The sequence below is a fragment of the Caenorhabditis briggsae genome (assembly GCF_000004555.2).
Source record: "Caenorhabditis briggsae complete genome, chrII, whole genome shotgun sequence".
In the NCBI taxonomy this organism is placed as follows: Eukaryota; Metazoa; Nematoda; class Chromadorea; order Rhabditida; family Rhabditidae; genus Caenorhabditis; species Caenorhabditis briggsae.
In genome coordinates, this window is record NC_013486.2 from 15,293,362 (window position 1) to 15,319,201 (window position 25,840).

Genomic DNA, 25,840 nt, shown 5'->3' on the forward strand with positions numbered 1-25,840 from the left:
CAAAACTGTGCACGGTCAATCAACGGAAAAACAAAGGAAAATTGGAAGAATTTTGAGAATATCAGTATAAAAATCAAAAAAAATTAGTAATCATTATCACAAAAAAGAAATGACTTTCAAGAAAATCTCTTTCCAGACTTCCGTGTCGAAATCAGTACGAAATCAGCAATAAATCTCCGCATTTTTTCTGACAAAACAAAACAAATTCATTGAAACAAAAGCGAAAAAAAATTGACAAAATCAAAAATTATTTAAGAGAACTGACAGCTTTCCGATAGAGCTCCTTCCAGATTTCGGCGCTATATTCGTTACAATTCGAAGGCGCCAATCTAGCGAAATCGGTGTTTTTGTTCATTTCCGACAGACACTTCTTCTTCAAATTATCCAATTTGTATTTGAGAGATAATTGAAATTTGTCTGGAAAATCGTTTATCGAGATTTTCATCAAAAATTGCTCGCATCTCTCCGTGACAATTTTTGCATCGAAGAAATCCGCCAATTTCAGCAGATGTTCAACATTTGACTCTGAAAATTGAGAAATGGATTTTGAAAAAATTCCGGTACGAATCAAAAACCTTCAACGACTAAAAATCCATAGATAATTCCAAGAAAGGTGTGGAACTCCTTCGGATTGATATCCTTCAATTTGATTATCGATTTTTCAGATTCAGCATAATTTCCCGAGAAAAGAGCTTTGAAATATGTCGAGTGGAGAGATAATTTTTGTAGACATGGAATTTATGATCTTCAACAGTCAAAACAACAACAGATGATTCTTTTGCGAAGTAATCGTCGAAATCACGAAAGAATCCAGTCATTTCATTGATTTTCACACGGACTTCAAACGTGGCATTGTCATCGATTCCGTATTTCTGGATATCATTCTTGGATAGGTCCCAGCGATTTAACGGCGATCTAATTTTTCCAAATTTAAAAGTCTTGTCCAAACTTAAAATTCTTTGTCCAAACTTAAAATTCTCTCCAGTGCTGAATGGTTTTCCGTTAACAAACACATCGCAAGTTGTGTTAATTGACCAATTGCCGGTTTGGAGGCTTTCACAATAGAAATATGCGATGCCGTCATAATAATCTTTAGATAGGTTAAGTTGCCTGAAACGTTTTTATTTTTGACTCAAAAAACGATAATTGTTTACCAGGAGACACCAAAATGCTTCTCCTTGGGTCCATGCAAATAACAGGCGATTCGCATATTTTCGAAAACATGCTTGTACACGAACTTTTTTTCTTTGTCGTCCGACATTTTTGATGTATTTTTGTTTGAAATTGCGTCGCAAGAATTCGAAACCAGGGGGGGGGGGGAATTTTGGGATTTTCAGCGAGGAAAATAAGCACGGAAAGTTAAATTTAGAATGAGCAAGAATTTCGAAATCAAAGTACAGTAGTCCTCTTAAAGGAACATTCATAATTTTTAAAAATGGATCCGCAACGAAGGAATTATTTTTACATTTCTCGCTTTTCTGTTTTGTCGAAAATTGAAATTTTGCAGAGAAAAAACAAATCGACATTGAATTAACTTGAAAAATCCGTAAAAGCTAGAAATTCTCTTTTTTTCAAGCAATTTTCGACGAATTTCGAAAAATTGAAGCATTTTTAAGCATGCGCCTTTAAATTTCTACAGTAACCCACAAAGCCGATTTCCCTCGATTTTCCCTCATTTTCAACCGATTTTCTTCGTTTTTCATGCATTTTTAACCAAAAAATTAAATAAATTCCAAATTTTCGTCGTAAATTACATATTTTCCAGCGAAAACTCTAGTATTTTCCCATTTTAAAGCCTATTGTGATTTTCGCTTCATTTCCCTTCATTCCGGCTCATTTTCGCTGGTTTTCTCGCAATTTCCTGCTAAAACTGCCATTTTTCAGCTAAAAAATGCCCAAAAAAAGCTTCGTAATCAAAAAATTATTCGAAAATGTCGAAAAAATGGAAATAGACACAGAAAAGTGTGGAGACGTCGAGGATCATCTAGGGATGTCGTGGTAGGGCCGAAAATCGATATTTTCGAAAAATCGATATTCAAGTAATTCAAATTTTTTAGGCCAAAAAAAATTTTTCAGGAAAATCCGCTTGCTTCGAAAAGACCAAAAACTCAAGGCCTATCTGGATTGTCTGGAAAAAATCGATAATCCGGAATCGCTGATTTCCACAGGCGGGAAATTCAAATTCAACGGAAAGGAGCAAATCTTTTTTCATGATTTTACGAAAATCGAAAATTCGAAATTGGCAATTTTAGAATATTGGTCGCAGAATTCGAATTATCTGAAAAATGGAAGTGCTGAAATTGAATTTCTCGTAGAAATCGATACGGAAAAATCGATTGGTATCAAAATTGGAAAAGAAAAATCGAGAATTTTCGATGATGACGTGGCAAAAGAGGTTTCAGATGTCGTTCTGACGATTGCTCAGCGTAAATTCTATGTGTCGAAGTTGACACTAGCATCACAATCGCATATTTTAAAACGTTGTTTTAGGGAAAATTCGTCGAATCCGAAAAATCGATAATCGAGTTGAAGGATATCGATCCGCACGAATTTCAGATTTTTCTGGAATTTTTGTATGGAGAATCGGTTTTGAATGGTAAAATAAAATTTTGAAAAAAAAAATTTTTTTCAAAATTTCCAGACGAAACCGTCGACGAAATTCTGAAACTAGCGGACATGTACGATGTGAAAACCGCAAATCGCCAATGCGAAAAATTTCTCCTCGCCGATTCCAAAAAATCGATAAAAGACAAGCTCACAGCTGCCGCAATGTATAATTTGGAGAATTTAAAGGTGATGAAATGATGCAAATTCGCTCTAATGCTAATTTTCTCCAATTTTTTTAGGCTGTCTGTCTGTCTGAAATCAAAACAGTGTCCGATCTCCGCTCGATTGTTCCAGAAGAATCCAGCCAATTCGATACGGATGTATGGATGAATCTCTTCCTTAAATTGTTGTCTTTTTCCAAATAATTTGTAATTTTGCTATAAATTTGAATAAATGTTGACATTTTCATCATTTTCAGCCAAAGATTCCCGAAAAAAACGAGAAAAATCCGGCTGAAAATGAGCGCCGATTAGTTACTGTTGAACATTAAAGGCGCATGCTCAATTGTCACCATTTTTTCACGCTCCTTTAAACGGCTACAGTAACCCACAAAGAAGTTTTCAAGATGATTTCGCCAATTTCAGAATTTTGGAAACAGAGAAATCTAAAACATTAGAAGGTTTTTTTTTTCGATTATATTTATCTGTGTACCTTCAACTGTCGAGGCACCGTGAATAAGCTCTAGAAACTTCTGAAAGTCAATCGGATCGATATCCTTCAACTCGATTATCGATTTTTCAGATTCCGCAAAACTTCCAGAGAGCAGAGATTTGAAATATGTCGAATGAAAAAAAAAACAGAAAAAGGAGAAAAATCGATAAATTCAATTTTCCTTCGAAAAATCCTCGAAAAAGAGAGCAAAAATAACATTTTTAATGGTTAAAAATTTAGAAATATTGATTAAATTGATTAAAGTGTGTAATGTGCTTTTATAAACGATTTTTTCAAAAGCAAAAAACAAAAAAACCAAATCCTCGGCGGGGGGTTGAACCAAAAACCTTCAGCTTAATAGCCAACAGTGTATACCACTACACCATACGGGCACATTTAGAAACAGGGGAGAGAATGCAATTATAATATATCCGCCCGGCGCGTGAAAAAATCAATTTTGGTTTTTGAAAAATCGAAAGTTTTTCGAAAAAAAAAATCACGTTATCTTTTTAAAAAAGTGAAAAAAAAGAAAAAAAATGGAGCAAAGAGATAAGAATCTCTTGATTTTCCGTATAAAAGCGAGAGAGAAACAGTGAGAATCGTCAGTTCTCCAGCTTGAGCTTGAGCTGGAGCTGGGGCTCTGGGAGCTCCTTGGGTCCTGTGTCCTGGGTCCTGGGTCAGAGCTATTGGAACTAGAGCTATTGGAACTGGAGCTATTGGAAATGGAGCAGCTGAAACTAGAGCTGTTGGGGCCGGACCTGGATCTTGAAATACATCGACAACTTCATAGCTAATAACAACGACTCCGCTCTTCTGCACATTCGGTGTAGAAGGACAGATGGTGCTCAATTTTCCCAACAAAAAACGCTGGACTATTTTTAACATTTCGGATTCTATAACAAGTTCGAAAATTCAGAAAGCGGTCAACTGATAAAATGTTGCTGATATCATGATAAACATTTTAACAATTGGCAACTTGTTGATATCTTTCAAAAGAAGTGAGATTCTTTAGGCTCAAAGTAAACGGTCCGGGTGGCGTTCTATTAGAGTGTTTACGGTAATTTGTGAAGGACAAGACGAGGACTACTAAATTAATTTTCTACTAGAATTTTTAAAAATGAATGATAAAAAGTTTTGAAAATTAAACCCTTGTTTTCTTGTTCTTTTTTCTTTTCTGATTCTTTTTTTCAGTGTGGAAATTTAGTGTGAAAAATATAAAAATACACATTTCTACACACTACAAACTATATATTTTAGTGAATAAGTAAAATTATCGAAAATGTTCCAAGTCTATTCAGTTTTTCAGAAAAAAAACAACTAAGATCAACTTCTCGATTGGATGGTTGTCTAATGGACGCAAAGAGGGAGAAAGGCAACGAAAAGATGGAGTTCAGCGAGCCAAGAGGCAAAATGTTTAATTTTTTCGCTTTTTTCTTTTCTTTTTACGTTTTTTTTCTCTTATTTTTTTGTAATTTTTATTAATTTTCAATAAATTTGTATTGGTGAACTCTATTTTCAGTTTACAGAGAATATTAGGACATGGGGAGGGGAGGAACTGCTGCGCGGCGGCGTGGATCCTATATGCTCGCACAATGCGCCCACATATGTTTCGTATTTCGAGCATATACAACACCGCGCGATCCCCATATAACGTTCCTCGCGATCCACCTATGAAAGCAAATGTAAATAATTTAAAGGTACATAAAAAGGGAAAAATGATGATGGAAAAAATTGAGAGCTAGCTTGTCGGAACTTGCTGCTTTTGTACTTAAAATGTGTGTTCTAGCCGGTTTAACAATTCCTATGGACGAAAAATAAGAGAATTTTGCTAAAAACCGGTTTTTCAGTACAAAAATTAAGCTGTTGAATTTTTTAGGAGATTGTATGTCTATGAAAACACCCAACAATAATGGACAATAAGTGCATAAAATCATACCAAGGGATACCAAAACATTCTTTAAAGGAGGGTAGACATCAAAAATTTCAAAATTTTCATTTTTACTCAAAAGATATAACTCTGAAGTATAAATATAGCTATGTACTTAAAAACCTGAAAAAAACACTTCAAGGACGAAAAAATGATCTTTTTTGTCACCCTAATTTCTTCACTAGCTTGCTGCTGCGGCGTCGCTTCATAATGTGAAAAACGCGATGGTCGCCTCTTACACGCGTAGTGTAGTGGGTGCGCTCTAGGCTAGTATTCAGGAGGTCAGAGGTTCAATCCCTGCTGGTGTTTTTACTTTTTTCTTCCCTTGTTTCCTTCGGATTGAACTTTTTGAACTCGGAATTTCTGAAGGGCTACCAGCGTGCCGCCGAGGCCTCGCTCCGAAGTACCAAAATCAGTTGAAAATGAAGAAACGTGTTTTATTATGTTAACAAATAAATTATGAAAAAAACTACAATTAATTTTTAGAAAGAGACATAACGATTGAAAGAAAAACCACATAATTAAAACAATCCTCGTGCAGGGCTGGTCGTCGGAAGGTGAAGGAAGCAGTAAAATTGGAGACGTCTCTGAAAACCCCAGTCATAAAACAGTTTTTTATTCCTAGAGTAATAACGAGAAGTAGTGAAATAAAAAGGAACAGTGAAGAAACGGTTATCGAAAAGAAAATAGTTTTTTTCGCATGCCTATAAAAAACACCGGCGACTGGAAAAATAATCGGTCGATAGAACTTTAAATTTACATTAAAAAATTCACTTTTATATGGGTTTTATAATAAATAAGAAAAAAGAGCTTTTTTAATGTTTGAAGTCGTTAAAAATTGAAAAAAATAAAGTCGGGAAATAAAAAAATAAAAATGTTTGCGCGTGGGATTGCGCGCTTTAGATGCTAACACCGCGACGGCAAAATACACATTCCCTGAAATTTTCCCCGAAATTTTTGCTGTCTGCCCTCCTTTAATATTTCCTAAAGCGTATACGCCTGCTTTTCTGGGATACTTGAAAACGTGCTTCAGCACAAACTTCTTCTCCTCGGCAACTGACATTTTATCGATTTTTCGCCTGAAAAGTTTTTGCTGAATATTTTCTGCTAAAAAAAATTTTTTTTCGGCTCGGCCAGATTTTGCAAGTATGTTGAAAAGCAGGTTAATCACACTGATTCAAACATCAGTTATCAGTCATTAAATAGAAACAACAACAACAAAAATCAACAAATTTCTGTGAAAATCGGAAAAATAACAGACAAATCGGAACAATGCAACAAAAAGACAACAAAAAACGAGAAAAATCGGAAAATTCAGATAAATCAATCATTTATAGAGCAGAATAGGCTTTTAAGAAGAGCTCTTTCCAGACATCTGGCCCGAAATCATGAGCATTTTCTGGAACCAATTCACGAATTTCAGCGGTGGTTTTCAGTTCCGACAGACACTTTTTCTGAAATTTTAAAACATTTTTTTGAGGAAAATTATCGATTTTTGCTCTCACCTTCAAGGCATCCAACTTGTATCTCACTGCACATGTGAATTTGATTTTCATCGATTTTTTCGATTTTTCCAATAAAAATTCCTCGCATCTTCTGATTGCAGTTTTCGCGTCGTACATATCAGCCAATTTCAGAATCCCCTCTACAGTATCGTCGTCAATTGCAGATTCTCCATATAGAACTTCTAGAAACTTCTGTAAATCTTTCGGATCGACATCCTTCAATTCGATTTCAGATTTTTTAGATTCCGAGAAATTTCCGAGAAATAGAGATTCGAAATAGGTGGAATGAGAAGCCATGAATAATTTTGAGACATAGAATTTTTGATTTCCAGCCAACAAACAGACATCTGAGAACTTCTTCGCCACGTCATCATCAAAAATTCTGAATTTCGGAATTTCGAATCCTGTCATTTTCTTGATGATCACTTGGAATTCTGCCTCAAGGCTTACGTTGATTAGATATTGTTGCAGGTTACTGTAGTTAATCTGAACCATACAAATAACTTTTTCAGACGTTCCGGAAATCAAGTATTTTTTATTCCTAAACACATGAGGTTTGTAGAAATCTGAGTCCACTTCGAATTCTATCGACCATTCGCTTCCGACAACGTCTTCCGATTTTCGAAATTCCAAACATACGCATAAAATATCATCAAAAACCCTCCGACAAAAACGAAGCTTCCAGAAAATTCCAAAGTGTTTTTCTTCGTTTCCATAAACCACTTTATCATTTTGTAGTTTTGTAACATTTTCAAAAACATGCTTGATCACAAACTTCTTCTCCTCTCTATTTTCTGTCATTTTTGTCGACTTCAGCAGCGGTTTATCTGGAAAAAAAACAATACATTTTTAAATTCTAACTTAGTATTTATGCCCAAAATCTAAGAAAAAATGACGAAAAAATCCTAAAATTGGTGTAAATCAATGCAAAAACTTTTCAAAAACACACTTTTTATTATTCGCTGCCAAACCAGTAAACCTGTTTTTGAGAGTGCGCCTTTGACTACTGTAGTTTAAAATTATTTATTTTTTCGGGTTTTCGTGAATTTTGAGCGTTTTTTTGCAGATTTATAATCGAAAAGTGTTTAAAAAATAATTTGATTTTTTTAAACAAAATTACTCAAAAATTTGATAGAAAATGCAAACATTCAGGATTTTTCCATCGACTTTCAGTATTTCAACAGGTACATTATATCCTTTAAAGGCGCGTGCCGAATATCGTAAAAAGGTTTCGAAGCGGCTTTCTGTTTCTCATTTTTATTTTTTGTGAACAAAAGCAAAATTTTCTGGGTTTTTTTCTTTCTGAAAAAGGCTTTAAAAAATTTATTAAAATCAAAAGAATGGAAAAAAAAGAAGTGTGATGGTATCAGACAGCAAAAAAGCATTTTATTAAAAATTCAATTAAAAGAGAAGGCCTTATTGAACAATTCCGCCCAGACATCTTGATTGATTTGAAATGGGTCTTCCGGTAGAACTGATTTCACATCTTCCTTGTTTTTCATGCCAGAAATGCACTTTTTCTGGAAATTTCAACTATTTTAGGTAGGAAATTCTCAAAAATAAATAAAAAACCTTCAATGGCTCCAATCGATATTTAATAGCCAATTCGAACTTCAGCTGAAGTGATTTTTCGGATTTATTCATCATAAACGCTTCACATCTTCTGAAAACAGTTTTCGAATCGAAAAAATCGGCCAAATGGAGGAGTCCTTCAACAGTGTCATCTGAAAAATCAATAATTGCTCAGAATATTCCAAAAACCCATACCATTCACAAATGTCTCTCCGTTGATAAGCTCTAGGAAGTTCTGAAAATCATTCGGATCGATATCCTTTAATTCGATTTCAGATTTTTGAGATTCCGAGAAATTCCCGAGAAATAGAGATTCGAAATATACGGAATGAGAAGCCACGAATAATTTTGAGACATAGAATTTTTGATTTCCAGCCATCAAACAGACATCTGAGAACTTCTTCGCCACGTCATCATCAAAATTTCTCAGCTTCGGAAGTTTGATTCCTGTCATTTTCTTGATTGTCACGTGGAATTCTGCTTCCAGGTTTCCTTTGAACAGATATTCTTGCAGGTTAATGTAGGAAATCTGAATCAAGTCGATAACTTTCTCAGACGTTCCGGAAATCGAGTGTGTTTTATTTTTAATTTTTGAATCTCTGTACAAATCTGAGTCCACTTCGAATTCTATCGACCATTCGCTTCCGACAACGTCTTCCGATTTTCGAAATTTCAAATATACGCATAAATATGGAATACCATTAAAAACCTCGAAACAAAGACGGAGCTTCCAGAAAATTCCAAAGTGTTTTTCTTCTTCTCCATAAAGCACTTTATCATATTGTAGTTTTGTAACATCTTCAAAAACATGCTTGATCACAAACTTCTTCTCCTCTCTATTTTCTGTCATTTTTGTCGATCTTTGCAGCGGGTTACCTGGAAAAAAACAAGGAATTTTAAAAATTCAACAAGATTTCAATATTCATGCCGAAAATCTGAGAAAAAATGACGAAAAAACTCCTATTATTCTTGTCAGAAATAAAAAGGTTGAGGCGAAGTGTATGCGAAGTTTGTACACAAATATCTGAAAGCGTAAACAAAAAAAACGTAAACAAACACAGTTGAAACGAGTGCGACAGTAACCCGGCTGGAAAATGTTGAATTTGAAAGTTTTTTAGCTTTTCACATATTTCGCAGCAGATTTCGCCGAATATGTTCTGTTTTTCATAGTTTTTTTGCTGTTTTTCTTTTATTTAATCAGGAATTTAAATAAATGACACAAGAGAAAATGCATATTCGTCGGTTTTTGAACGTTTTTTACTGATCATTTGTACATAAAAAGCAAAATAATTGCGCGATACTCTTTTTGTCTTCTATTTCTCCATATCCATGTCGTTTATCTTTTTCTTTCTGGAATGTTCGAGTTTTTTTCAGGAACCACCGCTCATCGGCAAACACAACGAGATGACGTAATCAAAGAAAAATAATGATGTGGCTGGAAGAGAGCTTCTGTTTATTTTAATGTGGTGTTGCGGTTAGTTCAATAATTAGGACAGTTATTTCTTCGCCGTCAGTATTTTTTCAGATTAATCCACAACAATGAAGACACATTGTCAAACGATGAATCGAATAAGAGTGGTAATACCAAATAATTGTCGGGTTGTAGTGGTGGTTTGCTCATTTTCCCCGCTTATCTTCCTTCCTTCTTATTTTCTATCTTTCAGAAACATCGAGAATGAGCCACCAAAAATTCGAATGATTTTAAGGATAGATATGATTATAACCGAAGGAAGAATGTCGAAATGGACTTTATTTTTTGAAAAATCTTTTCAAATAAAAATTTTTTTCATCCATACTCAATAAATTGTTTTTCTTTTATTCGGACTATTTCTTGAATTCAATAGTTGACCAGAGCTAAAATTTTTCAAACCGTAAAAAACAAAGAGGAATTTTTTAATAATAGCTTCTAGGAAAATGCTACCACCGTTAGTGAAGGTCCGTTTCACAAACAGCTGGGGAAATGGATCAAGAGTTATCCAGAGAGATAAGCTTACATTGGAACAGTTACATTAAAATTATCTATCTCCCCACTCGACATATTTCAAGGCTCTTTCCTCGGGAAATTATGCTGAAACTGAAAAATCGATAATCGAATTGAAGGATATCGATCCGAAGGAGTTCCACACCTTTCTTGGAATTATCTATGGATTTTTAGTCGTTGAAGGTTTTTGATTCGTACCGGAATTTTTTCAAAATCCATTTCTCAATTTTCAGAGTCAAATGTTGAACATCTGCTGAAATTGGCGGATTTCTTCGATGCGAAAATTGTCACGGAGAGATGCGAGCAATTTTTGATGAAAATCTCGATAAACGATTTTCTAGACAAATTTCAATTATCTCTCAAATACAAATTGGATAATTTGAAGAAGAAGTGTCTGTCGGAAATGAACAAAAACACCGATTTCGCTAGATTGGCGCCTTCGAATTGTAACGAATATAGCGCCGAAATCTGGAAGGAGCTCTATCTGAAAGCTGTCAGTTCTCTTAAATAATTTTTGATTTTGTCAATTTTTTTTCGCTTTTGTTTCAATGAATTTGTTTTGTTTTGTCAGAAAAAATGCGGAGATTTATTGTAGAAAATCTGAAATGTGTTGAAAAATGACAAAGTCACAGTGTTCGTTTTTCTACCTTTTTCAAAGGCGCTTTCATGAGAACGCAGCCAAATTGATGGCTGAGGATCAAACGTTTTGTTTCGTTGTCTGCGTCTCTTCGCCAAAATCTCGTCTCTTCACCGAAATACGATCGCTCGTTTTAGTGGAGAATGTTTTCTTTTTTGAAAATTTGAAAAAAGCTTTGCCCCGCCCCCTTATCAATAGAGCGAGTTTGCAAAGGTTAAAAACCGAACCCTATGCGAAGTGCGAAAAAAGTTTTATATTTTCGATTCAAATCGGGTCAACAAAATCAATAACAAAATTCAAGAATTACAACAAATCAAAAATGGTGTCTTCGAACTTTCGGAGTCTCATTTTTCTGCGTTTTCAGAGTCTTCTGCATAATCTCCAGTTGGCTCTCAACGTCTTCAAAAAGAGATGTGATTTTCAGCGATAGATGTTTCCAAGTGGCATTATCGATTAGATTCGAATTTTTCGAAATAATCGATCGAATATCGGCAGATGCCTTCAACTCGGAAATGCACTTTTTCTGAAAAAAATTAGCTTTGAAAGTTTTGAAAATCGCTAAAATTTTCACCTTCAACCTTTCTAGTTTATATCGTAATGCATAGTCAAAAGTTTCCTTCACAGACATATCTATCGGTTTTTTCATAATGAAATTTTCGCATTTTTCAATAACACTTCTGCAATCGAAATATTCTGCGAAATCAAAAATCGAATCATATGTGTCGTCTGCAAAAAAAAATCGATAAATCAATGATTCAAAAATTCTTCAAACCATCGATAACTGGTTCTCCATATAAAGCTTCCAGAAAATTCTGTAAATCGTAGGGAAAAATATTTTTCAATTCAATTTCAGATTTTCCAGATTCTTTGAATTTTCCGAAGAATAAAGCGTTGAAATAAGAACACTCTTTTGATAATAGAGATTTTGAGACGTAGAATTTGTAATCACCGATTTTCAGTGTTACATCTGATGCTTTCTCAGCTGCTTCGTCGTCAAAATTTCTCCATTTTTTCTCGGCGACTTTATTCAAATTATCGATTTTATTTTTGATTTTCATTCAGAATTCGAAGCTTCCAGAAGACGTTGAAATGATTCTCTGCGTCTCCACACTGCTCGGTGTTCTCTTCAAGGTTTAAGACATTTTTGAAGACGTGTCTCATCGAGAAACTCTTTCTTTCCGACATTTTTTTAGCTGAAAACATAGATTCTTTTTTGGGATAATTCGAGAAATTGGGCTTAAAATTATGAATGAGCAAGACAGAAAAATTGGGGTTACTGTAGAAAATTAAAGGCGCATGCAAGAGAAATGTCTGGACTTTGCTCGTTTTTCGACTGATTTTCGTTTCTCTTCTCAAAAATTATTACCTAAAAACTTGAAAAATTCGAAGGTTCACACTGAAATCAACATATTTCATCCAAAACGCGATTTTCAAGCGAACTTCCAAACATTTCAGTTGCATGCGCCTTTGAATTTTCTACAGTAAACAGCGGTGATAAAAAAATAATTCGAGTCGAATTCTACTTAATTCCAGCCGATTTCCTTCGTTTTTTTCGCATAAATCGGCGATTAAAAATTACTTTGAAATTCGTTTTATGAGTTCTGGAAAAAATTCAATTTTGATCTATAACAAAAACATCAAATTTAAAAGAGCAGAAAATATGATTTATTTATGAATTGCTGCAAATTTCAAGTACAATTCCTTCCAAAGAGACGGATCGAAAAACGACGGATCTTCTGGAACAATCGATAGAAGATCATCATGAGTTTTCAGCTCGGAAATGCTCATAGCCTGAAAAAAAATTTTCGATAGACATTTCTAGATTCCATCACCTAGAATTGTCCCGAAAACTCAAAAAATGTAAAAATTTCACAAAAAACCACCCAAAAATGACTTTTAAAAAAATTGGGTCAAATGGCTCAGTGGGATTTTTCATCGAAATTTAGGTCAACAAGGCCAAGAGTTCGATTCCTCCTAGAGTCAAAACTTTTTTCTTTTTTTTGAGTTTCAGAAAATGGATTTTTAGAATTTTCGAACTTTCAAAAAAATAATTTTTAAGGACATTTTTATCATTGATTTTTAGCTTTTAAACCACAAATATCGATAAGAGGTATCGATTTTCTCGAAATTCTTCACAAAACTCATTAATTTTTCTTGCATGCGCCTTTAAACTTTCTACAGTAACCTTTAAAATTTTATGTGATTTTCAGCGATTTTTCAGCTGTTTTTCAATAGAGTTCGCATTTTTCGAAGTTTGAAATTTCATTTTCACGAGGAAACCGCTGAAAACAAGAAATTACCCTAATTTTTAAGTGCATGCGCCTTTAAATTTGTCTACAGTAACCGATCGGCGATTTCTGTCGAATTTCGCTCAGTTTTCATCGATTTTTCTCGATTTTTTCGCTGAATATCTCAATTTTATTGATTTCAAAATCAAAATGAATGGTTTTCTAGACATTTTTCCAGAATTTTCAGCCAAAAAATGGCTTCCAACGAGGAAGATCCGATTGTGAAGTTGAATGTGGGTGGAGTCATGTTTCAGACCCTAAAATCCACGTTGACAAAGCATAAAAGCATGTTTAAAGTGATGTTGGAGACAGAGATGCCGGTATGGGATCTGAAATAATCGATTTTTCTAAAAAAAATCGATTATCGATTTTTCCAGGTCACCAAAGACGAGTCGGGCTGCATTTTCATCGATCGCGACCCAAAGAAATTCGAGAAAGTTCTGGAATTTTTGAGAACCGGCCGAATCGATTTTTCGGGTCCTGGAGACATCCTAAGCGTTCAAGAAGAGGCACATCACTTTATGCTAGAAAGCCTCGAGGAGTACTGTAGCATTGTCCAACATGAGAAAATTCAAAATTCGGCGCGAGATTTGAAAATTTCAGAATCGGTGAAAATTATTGAAAACGACTCGGAACTCTTGAAAATTATCAAGAAAATCGGAAAGGTGGGCGGAGCTTAAAAGGGGGCGGATCCTAAGATTTCAAAAAAAATTTCAGCCAATCCTCGTTTTCCATGTTCCAGTGACAAACTTCGGAAGCATTCAACTCCCAGTGGGATTCGATTTTCCGATTTTCAAGAAATTCTACGCGCCCCGTTTGAATATCTACCTCAGTAAGTGCGCTCCATCGAACTTTTCGTTATTTTTCGCATTAGAGCGCGTTTGCAGCCTCTATACATGGTTTTAGGGGTGAAAAATTGCGGGAAAATCGATTCTACAAGCAAATTCGCTCTACTGTACTTTTTCAGAGCCCTACAGTACCCAGAGCTCTGTGAGACACCAGGAATGGCAATGGACGCTCTATAAAAAGGATTACAGCGAGGGAAATAGTCCAAGAGACCCAAGACAAATGTTTAGAAGACATTTGGAAGCCAGTATCGATGGTTTTCTGATGGATTGATCGATTATTGATTTTTTTTTGAAAGTTCGACTTTTTGCATTTTTGTTGATTTTTGTACTTTTTTCTCTGAATAAATTGATAAAAATATGTTTTCGAAATCGAAAATTCTAGAAAAAATGTTTTGGACAAGGCGCCACTTGGGAGATCATCGGATTTAAGGAGATTTTCATAGAAAATATGATCTCCAAGTGGGGCGCCAAAACACCACGCCGCACTTGCAAAGCGATGGGCGGAGCGTCGGTGGGACGGAGGCGGGAATCAAAGTACGCAAACACCGAGTCTCACTTTTTTTATTCCGACAATAAAAACCCCTGAAAACCGCCCAAAAATGTCGGAAGAAGTTGTGAAACTCTGTACTCTCTCGCCAAGGTCTATAGCTATTTCTCTGCGTCTCTGCATATTTTATATTCTCTCGGAATGTTAATTTAGCGTCAATATTTCGAAAATCCTAAAAAGTTAAAAAATTCAGAAATTTCAGACTGAATTTCTAAATTTCCGATGTTCCGAATGACTTGACTTTTAGAACTTTTGAATCTAAATTTTCAAAATTTCAATAATATGAAAACAGCCTAAAAAATCTCAAAATTCGGAACATCTGAAAAATCTGAAAAAACGAAAAAAATTTTATTTTCTCAACACATTGATTTATTAATTGAACTTGGATTCGAATTTAATTTGTGGATGAAAAAAAAAATTTTTTGAAAAAACATTTTTTTTTCTAAAAATTTCAATTTTCGACAAAAAAAATAAATTACATCAAGAATGGGGAGAGAGACAGAGAGAAAAGAAGGGGTCAGAATTTTTTTTTTTGAAAATTTTTTTTCAAAAAAAAAGGTTAGTATAGAAATGACAGACAAGTAATTTTCAGGGGGGAATTCACTGGAGAAGAAAAGTTGAAAAATTTCAGAAAAATGACAGATTGTGACAAAATGGAAACAACTGGAAATTATGAGTTCTGGAAGATGAAACAATTGGAAAAAATTTGAAAAAAAAATTTTTTTTCAAATTTTTTTTTTCAAATTTTTGGGACAAAACAGAGGAAAAATGGTTAGAAATTTTAGAGAAAAATGAAAATATGAATACAGTAATTTTGGAGACAAACTGAAAAAAGAGACAACTAAAAAAAAGGAATTTTTGAGAATTTTAGGAAATTTCGGAAAATTCCAAAACTTCCCAAAAATAGCACATTTGGAAGCAAAATTAGTGGGGGGAAAAGTAGTGAAAAAGTTACAGTAATTTCATCAGAAATTGGCGGGAAATTCAAAAAAATTTTGAAAAAATCAAAATTTAAAAGTTTTCAAAAAATTCCAAAATTCCTAAAAATCGCCAAAAAAGTGAAAAGGCTGAAAATTACAGAAAAACGTGAGTTAGAGAACAGTAATTCAATCAGAAATTGGCGGGAAATTCAAAAAATTTTGAAAAAATTGAAAAAATTAAATTCTTCAAAAAATTCCGAAAAATTCAAAAATCCAAAATTTGCCAAAATATGGGAAAACTGAAAATAAAAGAGAACAAACTGAAGATTGTAGAGAAAATGTGAGTTACAGTAAGAAATTGGCGGGAAATTCAAAAAATTTTGAATAAATTAAATTTTTCAAAAAATTCCGAAAAATTCGAAAATCCAAATTTGCCAAAATATGGGAAAACTGAAAATTGTGTGAAATATGAGTTACAGTAATCCAATCAGTTTTTGAAAATTTCAAATTTTTAAAAATTTCAAAAAATTCCGAAAAATCGCCAAAAGAGAACAAACTGAAGATTGTAGAGAAAATGTGAGTTACAGTAAGAAATTGGCGGGAAATTCAAATTTTTGAAAAAATTCAATATTTGTCAAAATTTCAAAAAATTTCAAAAATCCAAAAAAATTTCAAAAATCCAATTTCAAAAAAAATCCCAAAAATGGGAACAAAAACCACATTTTTCTACAAAAAATGGGTTAAAAATGGGTCAAAAAAGCAGTTTGGGGTGAATTTTTAAAATTCAAAAATGGGACATTTTTGGAAAATTCAAAAAAAAAGTTTTTGGGAATTTTAGGGAAAAAAGGGGTGAGGACAAGACAGACAGACAAGAGAAATAGTAATAGACAAGCGGTAGAAAACGAAAAGACGAAAATCCAGAATTTTGAAATTTGAAGTTTTTGAAAATTTCAAAAATTCCAAAATTTCATATTTTGGATCAGAAAAGGGTCAGAAGGAGGACATTGTTTGGGCTATTCTGGACCAAAAAATCCCAAGAAATCCAAATTTCAAGTCGCTGGATTGCTATCCTCATCGCTGGACAACAAAATGACCGATGGCGGCTGCTGTTGGGCGGCCGGAGCCGGAGCCTGAGCCTGCTGAGCATTCAAATTCTGATGAATCTGTTGGTGTCGTTGAAGTTGCTGCTGGAGCAACCCATTCGCCAGATTCCACGCATTCTGCTCATCCAAAAACGGTGTCGGCTGTTGTGCAGCTGCTCCATTAAACGGGTTGGCCATTTGCGGCTGTGGTCCGGCGGTCGCCGGCAAATTTGGAAGCGCCGGTGGACTCAAAAAGTTCATCGGGGTGCCGAAACCCAGACCCAGCTGGTTCAACGATGGTCCTCCGACGGATGGAGCCGGTGCCTGTGCTCCTCCTCTCATCATGTCACTGGCCAGGACGGCGAATTGAGCTTGGGCGGCGGCGGCGGCGGCTCCCTGTTGCCATTGACCCTGAAGAAGTGTTGGGTCCATAATGGGTACGGGAACAAACTGCGGAACCATATGAGATGATGGGGCGAGCGAGAGGAAGTGTGGTTGGATGAAGGGATGGTCTGAAAGGAAGAGAAAGATTTGATATTGGATGGAAAGGATCCGGGCCGAAGCGCACCCTATAGGTGTACTTTGAGACAACTTATCTGGGTTGTTTCAAAAGATATCTAAAATTTGTCAACTGATAAAATATAGGTGGTATTATGATAAAAATTTTATCAGTTGACAGATTTTTGATACCTCCCACAGGAACCCAGATAATTGAGCTCAAACTTAGAGGTTGGCATTGAATGAGCTACTCGGTTACTTACACTTTGAGCTCGATTATCTCAGTTTCTATAAAAGATGTCAAAAAGTAATCAACTGATAAAATGTTTACCATAATCTTATCAACATTTTACTAGTTTGCAGATTCTTGATATCTTTTACAGTAACCGAGATAATTGAGCTCAAACTTAGATCATCAAAATGGACAAAAAAACTCACGAAGTTGTGTAAACTGAATCAGCGGTTGTGCCGGGATCGGTTGATAAAACATTGGTGCCGCTGGTGCCGGCGCTGCAGTCTGCGAGTAGTGATGCATCAAATTCTGAAGATCCGGCTGAGCAACCACTGTCGACGTCGGCAACATCGGATTGTTTAGCACCGCCATAATCGGAGGCTGAATCTTCGGAGGGACCGGACTACGGAACTGATGGTTGGTCGGGACCACAGGTCCACCCTTTCTACAAATCTCCATCCGCTTGTTGGCCTCATGGAGGTAGTTCGAGAACCCCTGAGTCGTCAAATGACTCATTTTGATGAATTGGGTCTCAAGGGCGTCGGCCGGGGTGATACGGTAGTCCGGGTTGAGTACCAACATCTTCTTCAGAACATCCATAAACTCTTGGCGATCCAAACTCTCGCAAATCTGTTCAGTTGGCGCTGACTCGAATCCATGGCAAATGCGAGCTAGGTCGTCTAGAGAGTTGAAAATGTACTTTCGAGTTTCCTTGGATTTCGCTGCTGAGCCATTTGACATTTCGTACTCTTCCACGGTTTTCAGACGGTAGTAGCTTCCGCGATTGTTGTTTGGCATGTCCGATTTGAGCTCTCGGAAGTAGCGAGTCAGCTTTCCCGCGTTGTCGAGCATCGAGTTGGGTGGAAGTCCTTGAGTTTGGATTATGAATCTGAAAAATTCAAAATTTTTGATTTATACAATAACCGAGAAAATGTGGCTCAAAGTTGAAGGCCGCGCCGGCGGCGCGATACCTCCAATGACCCCTAGAAAAAAGTAGGTGATGACCTAGAAAAAAGTAGGTGATGACCTAGAAAAAAGTAGGTGATGACCTAGAAAAAAGTAGGTGATGACCTAGAAAAAAGTAGGTGATGACCTAGAAAAAAGTAGGTGATGACCTAGAAAAAAGTAGGTGATGACCTAGAAAAAAGTAGGTGATGACCTAGAAAAAAGTAGGTGATGACCTAGAAAAAAGTAGGTGATGACCTAGAAAAAAGTAGATGATGACCTAAAAAAAATTAGGTCACCACCTAGAAAAAAGTAGGCCATGACCTAGAAAAAAGTAGGTCATGACCTAGAAAAAAGTAGGTGATGACCTAGAAAAAAGTAGGTCATGACCTAGTAAAAATCAGGTCATGACCTAGAAAAAAGTAGGTCATGACTTAGAAAAAAGTAGGTCATGACCTAGAAAAAAGTAGGTCACCACCTAGAAAAAAGTAGGTCATGACCTAGAAAAAAGTAGGTCATGACCTAGAAAAAAGTAGGTCATGACCTAGAAAAAAGTAGGCCGTGACATAGAAAAAAAGTAGGTCATGACCTAGAAAAAAGTAGGTGATGACGTAAAAAAAATTAGGTCACCACCTAGAAAAAAGTAGGCCATGACCTAGAAAAAAGTAGGTCATGACCTAGAAAAAAGTAGGTCATGACCTAGAAAAAATCAGGTCATGACCTAGAAAAAAGTAGGTCATGACCTAGAAAAAAGTAGGTCACCACCTAGGAAAAAGTGGGTCATGACCTAGAAAAAAGTAGGTCATGACCTAGAAAAAAGTAGGTCATGAGCTAAAAAAAGTAGGCCGTGACATAGAAAAAAAGTAGGTCATGACCTAGAAAAAAGTAGGTGATGACCTAAAAAAAATTAGGTCACCACCTAGAAAAAAGTAGGCCATGACCTAGAAAAAAGTAGGCCATGACCTAGAAAAAAGTAGGTCATGACCTAGAAAAAATCAGGTCATGACCTAGAAAAAAGTAGGTCATGACCTAGAAAAAGTAGGTCATGACCTAGAAAAAAGTAGGTCATGACCTAGAAAAAAGTAGGTCACCACCTAGGAAAAAGTGGGTCATGACCTAGAAAAAAGTAGGTCATGACCTAGAAAAAAGTAGGTCATGAGCTAGAAAAAAGTAGGCCGTGACATAGAAAAAAAGTAGGTCATGACCTAGAAAAAAGTAGGTGATGACCTAAAAAAAATTAGGTCACCACCTAGAAAAAAGTAGGCCATGACATAGAAAAAAAGTAGGTCATGACCTAGAAAAAATTAGGTCATGACCTAGAAAAAATTAGGTCGTGACCTAAAAAAAATTAGGTCAAAAATCAGTCAACTGATAAAATGTTTATCATTTCATCAAAAATATTTTATCAGTTGACCAATTTCTGATATCTCTTATAGTAACCGAGATAATTGAGCTCAAGTGTAGGTATAGGCATAGGGATTCTAAGGTAACAGTTTTATTGGCATGTAGCTCACCTAATCTGATCATATTCCGAACTTCCTGGATACAGTGGCCATCCGAGGAAAAGCTCCGCAATGACACATCCCAGTGACCACATGTCGATCGCCTCGCTGAATGGAAGACCAAGGATCACTTCGGGGGCGCTGAAAGAAAATTTTTATCAATTCTATCAATGTTTTTCCCAATGTAATTATTGAATTTCACCGTTTTTGAACATGAAGCCCATTAAAAACACTAAAAATACACCGAAAACGTCTAAAATCCATCAGAAACACCAATTTTCAAAAAAGTGTCCCAGGTGGCTCAGTGGGTTTTGGCGCCAAAATTTTAAGGTCCACAAGGTCAAAAGTTCAATTCCTTTTGGAGTAAAAATCTTTTTATTTTTGTGTGGACCTGGGAAAACTAGTTTTGAGAGTGATAAAATGATAAGAAATCAAAATTTTGAGGAAAAAAGGTTTTTTTTTTATATCAAAAATGAGACATTTGAATTTTGAGCTCAAATATCTCGGTTCCTTTAAGAAATGTCAAAAAACTGTCTACTAATAAAATGCTTATCATATTATCACCAACGTTTTATCAATTGACCAAATTTTGATGCCTATTACAGTAACCGAGATAATTGAGCTCAAAGCAAAGGATAGCGGGTGATACCTCCAACGCACTTAAAGCTCAATTATCTCTGTTTCTATTAAAACTATCAAAATTTTGTTAATTGATAAACTGTTTATCATATTATCAGCAACATTTTACCAGTTGACAGATTTCTGATATCTCTTACAGTAACCGAGATAATTGAGCTCAAAGTAAAAGTAACCAACTCACCGATAGTATCTGCTTTGAAGATACGTGTTGGGGACAACCTTATTCCGATGCGAAGCACTTCCAAAATCAATAACCTTGACTCGATAGGGTTGTTGTTGTGGCGCGACCAGCATAATGTTCTCGGGCTTCAAATCCGCATGAATCAGTCCCATTTGTTTGAGCTTGTTCAGAGCGGTTAGGACCTGGAAATAGGATTTTCATGATTTGAATTTTTCGAAAATTCAATGATTAGAATGAATGTCTGAATTTCTGAATTTCTGAATTTCTGAATTTCCGAATTTCTGAATTTCTGAATTTCTGAATTTCTGAATTTCTGAATTTCTGAATTTCTGAATTTCTGAATATCCTAATTTCTGAATTTCTGAATTTCTGAATTTTGGAATTTTGGAATTTCGGAATTCTGAATTTTCGGAAAAACATAAAATATTTATATGAAAATCAGAAATTCTAAAAGTTCGAAAGTTCTTGAAATTTCTCCATTTACATATTTTCCAGAAATTCCAGATTTCCAGAAACTTCAGAAAGTCTAAAATTGTGAAATTAGATTTTGAAAATAGTAAAAAATTTCAAATTTCAAATTTTCAACAATTTCCAAAATTCCAGAAAATTCCAAAAAAAAGCAGGAAACTCAGGAATCCAAAAAATACCAAATTCTAAAATTCCGGGAATTTCAAATAGTTCCTAAAATTTCCAAAATTTTTGAAGTTTTCAATGTTCCAGATTCCTAGGAACTCCTAAAAATTTGGATTCTTTCAAATTAGTCCAAAAACTCGAATTTTGCGAAATTCCAAATTTTAATCTAAAAATTCTGAAATTTCAGATTGTCTCACCTGAAACATGACTGGTCGAATCGCATTGAGTGGCAGTGGCATGAACTTGTTCTGCTTCAAAAAATCATACAAATTCTGTTCCAACATTTCGAACACCAGACACGTATGATTCTTGTGATTGAAGCACTCAAAGGCGCGCACACAATTGAATTCGTCCGAATTCTCATTGCTCAGCCTTGACAGAATCGACACTTCGACTTGTCCCTGTTTCGCGTAGCCCGGATGATTCTTCAAAATTTTAATGGCCACAATTTCGCTGGTTCCCTTCTTCCACGCCTTCACCACTTGTCCAAACGTTCCTTTTCCCAGAAATTCGAGCACTTCGTATTGATTTCCGTATGGTGAGCACAGGAGCTCGTTTTTGATGAGCTGAAAATAAAAATTCAAAATTTTTCTGAAAAAAAATTGAAGAAAAATGAGCCAAAATGCCCCGAGATAGGTGAAAACGAGCTGAAATCAACTTAAAATGACAATAACTTTTTTAGAATTTCGTGTTTTCCAGTTTAGATTTTATCATTAGATTTCTCATGCCAAACTACACATTTTCAAGGTACTTAACTTCTCATGGCCTAACTTTTTCAATTTTTGTTTTTCTAGGCCACAACTTTCAAATGCTTGTAACTCGGCTCAAAGTAGAGCTATTGGAGTTTTGAAAACACCATAATATTTGACATGTAAACCTTGACATTTTGAAATGTAGAAACATCCGGTGCCCTAATTTTTGAATTTTCTAGGCCACCACTTTCAAAGTCTCATAACTCGACTCAAAAATGAGATGATTCAGTTTTGATTTCACCATCGGATTGCTCATGCCAAAATACGTATTTTCACGTTAATTAACTTTTGATGGCCGAACTTTTTCAATTTTTGGTTTTCTAGGCCACCACTTTCAAATGCTTGTAACTCGGCTTACAATAGAGCTATCGCAATTTTGAAAACATCATAATATTTGACATGTAAACCTTGACATTTTAGGGCTACAAAAAATATGGTGGCCTAGGTTTTGATTTTTCTAGGCCACCACTTTCAAAGTCTCATAACTCGACTCAAAAATGAGATGATTCAGTTTTGATTTCACCATCAGACTTCTCATTCAAAAACACGCATTTTCAAGGTACTTAACTTCTCATGGCCTAACTTTTTCAATTTTTGTTTTTCTAGGCCACCACTTTCAAATGCTTGTAACTTGGCTCAAAGTAGAGCTATTGGAGTTTTGAAAACACCATAATATTTGACATGTAAACCTTGACATTTTGAAATGTAGAAACATCCGGTGCCCTAATTTTTGAATTTTCTAGGCCACCACTTTCAAAGTCTCATAACTCGACTCAAAAATGAGATGATTCAGTTTTGATTTCACCATCGGATTGCTCATGCCAAAATACGTATTTTCACGTTAATTAACTTTTGATGGCCGAACTTTTTCAATTTTTGGTTTTCTAGGCCGCCATTACCTCAAGTGTCTCAATCTCAATTCAATTTCTAACTCGGCTAAAAATCAACCAATTTTCGTTTTGAAAAAAACGTCTAGGCTCAATTTTTTTGTAGTTTTTGATTTTCACTAAAACAAACCTGATACTCTCCCTCTTTGCTCCGTGTCGATGTGCTCTTTCCAGTGCCAGTTCCAGTCAACGGTGCCATCACTTTATTAGTCGTCGTTTGATTATTAATAAACGTATTATTCGAGAGATGGGGCGGGAAGATTTGTCCAGTTGGTGGCAGGAAAGAAATCGAGAATTTTTGAGCGGCAGCAGCTGCTACTTTTTGCTGAAAAATTGGATTTTTTGAGGTGATAAAAAGTGATAAAAAGTGATAAAATTTGATTTATGTGCTTTCTCGTCTAATTTACAACTGAAACATAATTTACAACTGAAATTTTCTAAGTGCTTTCTATTTGGCTAACTACAAACTATAAACTACAAAACAAACTTCTTCATCCGCTTGACGCCTTTGAGCAATCAGAATATTGTCAAAGATATTTGGTGGCTGAAAAAGATTTGATTTTGGGATTTTTTTTTTGAATTCTGAAAATCTGGAAATTCGGCTTAAAATTGTCTGAAAACGCTCCAAATTTTTAACTGATTCTGCTAGGTTTTTGGTTTTTCTTAAGTGCGAAAAATTGAAATTTTTGAAAATCTAGCCCTTTTAGTATTTCTGGAATATCTCAAAAACTAGAAATTCCAGACAAAAATCGTCAACTAGAAAAATGTAGAACTTAAAATTTTACACTAGAAAATCTTAAAAATGAAATCTGGAATTTTTTACAAATGCTCGGAAAATAGTCCAAAAATAGTCCAAAAATTCTCAAAAACGCTTAAAATAATCAAAAATGATATTTTTAAAATCATGGAATATCTCAAAAACTAAAAGTCCCTGACAAAAATTATCAACTAGAAAAATGTAGAACTCAAAATTTTACACTAGAAAATCTAAAAAATTCAATCTGGAATTCTCTACAAATGCTCTGAAAATGCTCCAAAATTTTTCGAAATTTTTCAAAAAACGCTTAAAATGGTCAAAAATACCATGTTTGTAATCATGGAATATCTCGAAAACTAGAAATTTTAGAGAAAAGTGGTAAATTAGAAAAATGTTGAGCATAATATGTGGCATTAAAAAATGCTAACAATTTTAGTCTGAATTGTGTCAGAATTCTGTAAAAATGCTCTAAAAATGCTCAAAAATGGCTGAAAACGCTCAAAAATGAAATTTTAGTATTTCTGAATAATCTTGAAAACTAAGAATCCCAGACAAAAATAGCCAACTAGAAAAATGTAGAGCATAAAATTTTACACTAGGCTTATTTTACAAAATTTAAAAAAATTTGGAACAAAGTGAGCAAAAATAGGTTAAAAGTCATTTTGGTAGTCGATGCACCATATCTCCTATTCAGACTGGTTTACGGGCTATATCTCAAAAACTAGAAATTCCAGGCAAAACCCGTCATATAGAAAAATGTAGAGCACAAAATTTTACACCAGGCTTAGTTTAAAAAATGTAAAAAATTCAGACCACAGTGGTCTAAAATTGGGTAAACATCAATTTGGTGAGGTCGATGCACCATATCTCCTATTCAGAGTGGGTTTAGGGCTATATCTCAAAAACTAGAAGTCCGTGACAAAAATGTTTAACTAGAAAAATGTAGAGCATAAAATTTTACACCAGAAAGTGCTCAGAAAAGCTGGCTCACCTGACTAGACGAGACGTTAATATCGGCAATACTCTTCGCCTTTCGATGATCCGGATGACCTTCACCGGTGTTGCGCCGCTTTGGCATCGCCTTTCTTCATTCACTTCTCTTGTCCTTCACCGCCAAACAAATCACAGAAACTTCCAGAAAATTTTCAGATTCTTCTTATTATTATTGTTTTATTAATTATTAATCGATTTTTGTACACACGAAGGGGGGAGGGATTAGTAGTAGTAGGAATTGAAGAATTCCCCAAGAGACCCCGGAGGAAACCCGTCTCCTGAAAAATGGGAAAATTATAAATTAAAAAAAAAGAGAGGTTTGAAAAATTCAGAAATTCAGAAATTCAGAAATTCAGAAGTTCAGAAATTCAGAAATTCAGAAGTTCAGAAATTCAGAAAATCAGAAATTCAGAAAATCAGAAATTCAGAAATTCAGAAATTCAGAAATCCAGAAATTCAGAAATTCAGAAATCCAGAAATCCAGAAATTCAGAAATTCAGAAAATCAGAAATTCGGAAACTCAGAAATTCAGAAATTCAGAAACTCCAAAATTCAGAAATTCAGAAATTCAGAAATTAAGAAATTCAGAAATTCAGAAATTCAGAAATTCCGAAATTCAGAAATTCAGAATTTCAGAAATTCAGAAATGCAGAAAGTCAGAAATTCAGAAATAAAGAAATTAAGAAATTAAGAAAATCAGAAACTCAGAAATTCAGAAATTCAGAAATAGAGAAATTCAGAAATAGAGAAATTCGGAAATTCAGAAATTCAGAAATTCAGAAATTCAGAAATTCGAAATTCAGAAATTCAGAAATTTGAAAATTCAACAAAAAGTAACAGAGAAAATCAAATGAAAAATGATGAGAAATGGAGAAAAACCGAGTTTTAAAGAACGACAAAAATTGGAGATCAAAAACAGATCAAAAAACGAACTTTTGATCTAGAATTTTTTTTCAAATTTGTTCGAAAAGTTTTTGAAAATGTGACTAAAAATTCTAAAAATAGGATCAAAAATCATGAAAATTGGCCTAAAATTACGAAAAATCGATCCAAAAATCAAGAAAAATAGCTTGAAAACCATGGGAAAATGGTCCAAAATCCATAAAAAATGGACCGAAATACATGAAAAATGGTCCAAAATATAGGAAAATTGGTTAAAAAACCCAAAAACTCGATCTGAAAGTTTGAAAATACAGTATCCTTGAATGTTGAAGGCGTCGAATTCATCTGAAAGTGTGGACTTTTACAAAAATTTT

General features: G+C 34.7%; 7 protein-coding genes across 7 annotated transcripts; 2 read left to right on the forward strand and 5 right to left on the reverse strand.

The window, feature by feature from the left end:
- Positions 1–247: 247 nt before the first annotated feature.
- CBG16033 lies at positions 248–1,261 on the reverse strand (the record flags this gene model as incomplete). Its single annotated transcript, XM_002643364.2, has 3 exons — positions 248–454; positions 762–1,110; positions 1,155–1,261. The coding sequence occupies 3 exons, from the start codon at positions 1,259–1,261 to the stop codon at positions 248–250; spliced, it is 663 nt and encodes a 220-aa protein (XP_002643410.2).
- A 630-nt stretch (positions 1,262–1,891) lies between these two features.
- Positions 1,892–3,097, forward strand: CBG16034 (the record flags this gene model as incomplete). The annotated part of the gene is made up of 4 exons (XM_045243113.1): positions 1,892–1,998; positions 2,077–2,395; positions 2,847–2,927; positions 3,026–3,097. 4 exons carry the CDS (start codon positions 1,892–1,894, stop codon positions 3,095–3,097), a joined length of 579 nt encoding a protein of 192 aa, XP_045095933.1.
- Positions 3,098–3,759: 662 nt separating this feature from the next.
- CBG27453 lies at positions 3,760–4,143 on the reverse strand (the record flags this gene model as incomplete). The annotated part of the gene is made up of 1 exon (XM_045243114.1): positions 3,760–4,143. One exon carries the CDS (start codon positions 4,141–4,143, stop codon positions 3,760–3,762), a length of 384 nt encoding a protein of 127 aa, XP_045099820.1.
- Positions 4,144–6,516: 2,373 nt separating this feature from the next.
- On the reverse strand, positions 6,517–9,112 carry CBG16037 (the record flags this gene model as incomplete). The annotated part of the gene is made up of 3 exons (XM_045243115.1): positions 6,517–6,639; positions 7,024–7,517; positions 8,647–9,112. The coding sequence occupies 3 exons, from the start codon at positions 9,110–9,112 to the stop codon at positions 6,517–6,519; spliced, it is 1,083 nt and encodes a 360-aa protein (XP_045095932.1).
- Positions 9,113–11,193: 2,081 nt separating this feature from the next.
- Positions 11,194–11,938, reverse strand: CBG16038 (the record flags this gene model as incomplete). The annotated part of the gene is made up of 3 exons (XM_045243116.1): positions 11,194–11,403; positions 11,452–11,606; positions 11,830–11,938. 3 exons carry the CDS (start codon positions 11,936–11,938, stop codon positions 11,194–11,196), a joined length of 474 nt encoding a protein of 157 aa, XP_045095931.1.
- A 1,424-nt stretch (positions 11,939–13,362) lies between these two features.
- Positions 13,363–14,287, forward strand: CBG16039 (the record flags this gene model as incomplete). The annotated part of the gene is made up of 4 exons (XM_002643369.1): positions 13,363–13,488; positions 13,546–13,833; positions 13,886–14,000; positions 14,136–14,287. The coding sequence occupies 4 exons, from the start codon at positions 13,363–13,365 to the stop codon at positions 14,285–14,287; spliced, it is 681 nt and encodes a 226-aa protein (XP_002643415.1).
- Positions 14,288–16,532: 2,245 nt separating this feature from the next.
- On the reverse strand, positions 16,533–24,669 carry CBG16040 (the record flags this gene model as incomplete). The annotated part of the gene is made up of 8 exons (XM_002643370.1): positions 16,533–17,077; positions 17,502–18,184; positions 19,755–19,883; positions 20,563–20,744; positions 21,393–21,761; positions 22,965–23,159; positions 23,322–23,378; positions 24,583–24,669. The coding sequence occupies 8 exons, from the start codon at positions 24,667–24,669 to the stop codon at positions 16,533–16,535; spliced, it is 2,247 nt and encodes a 748-aa protein (XP_002643416.1).
- Positions 24,670–25,840: the final 1,171 nt, after the last annotated feature.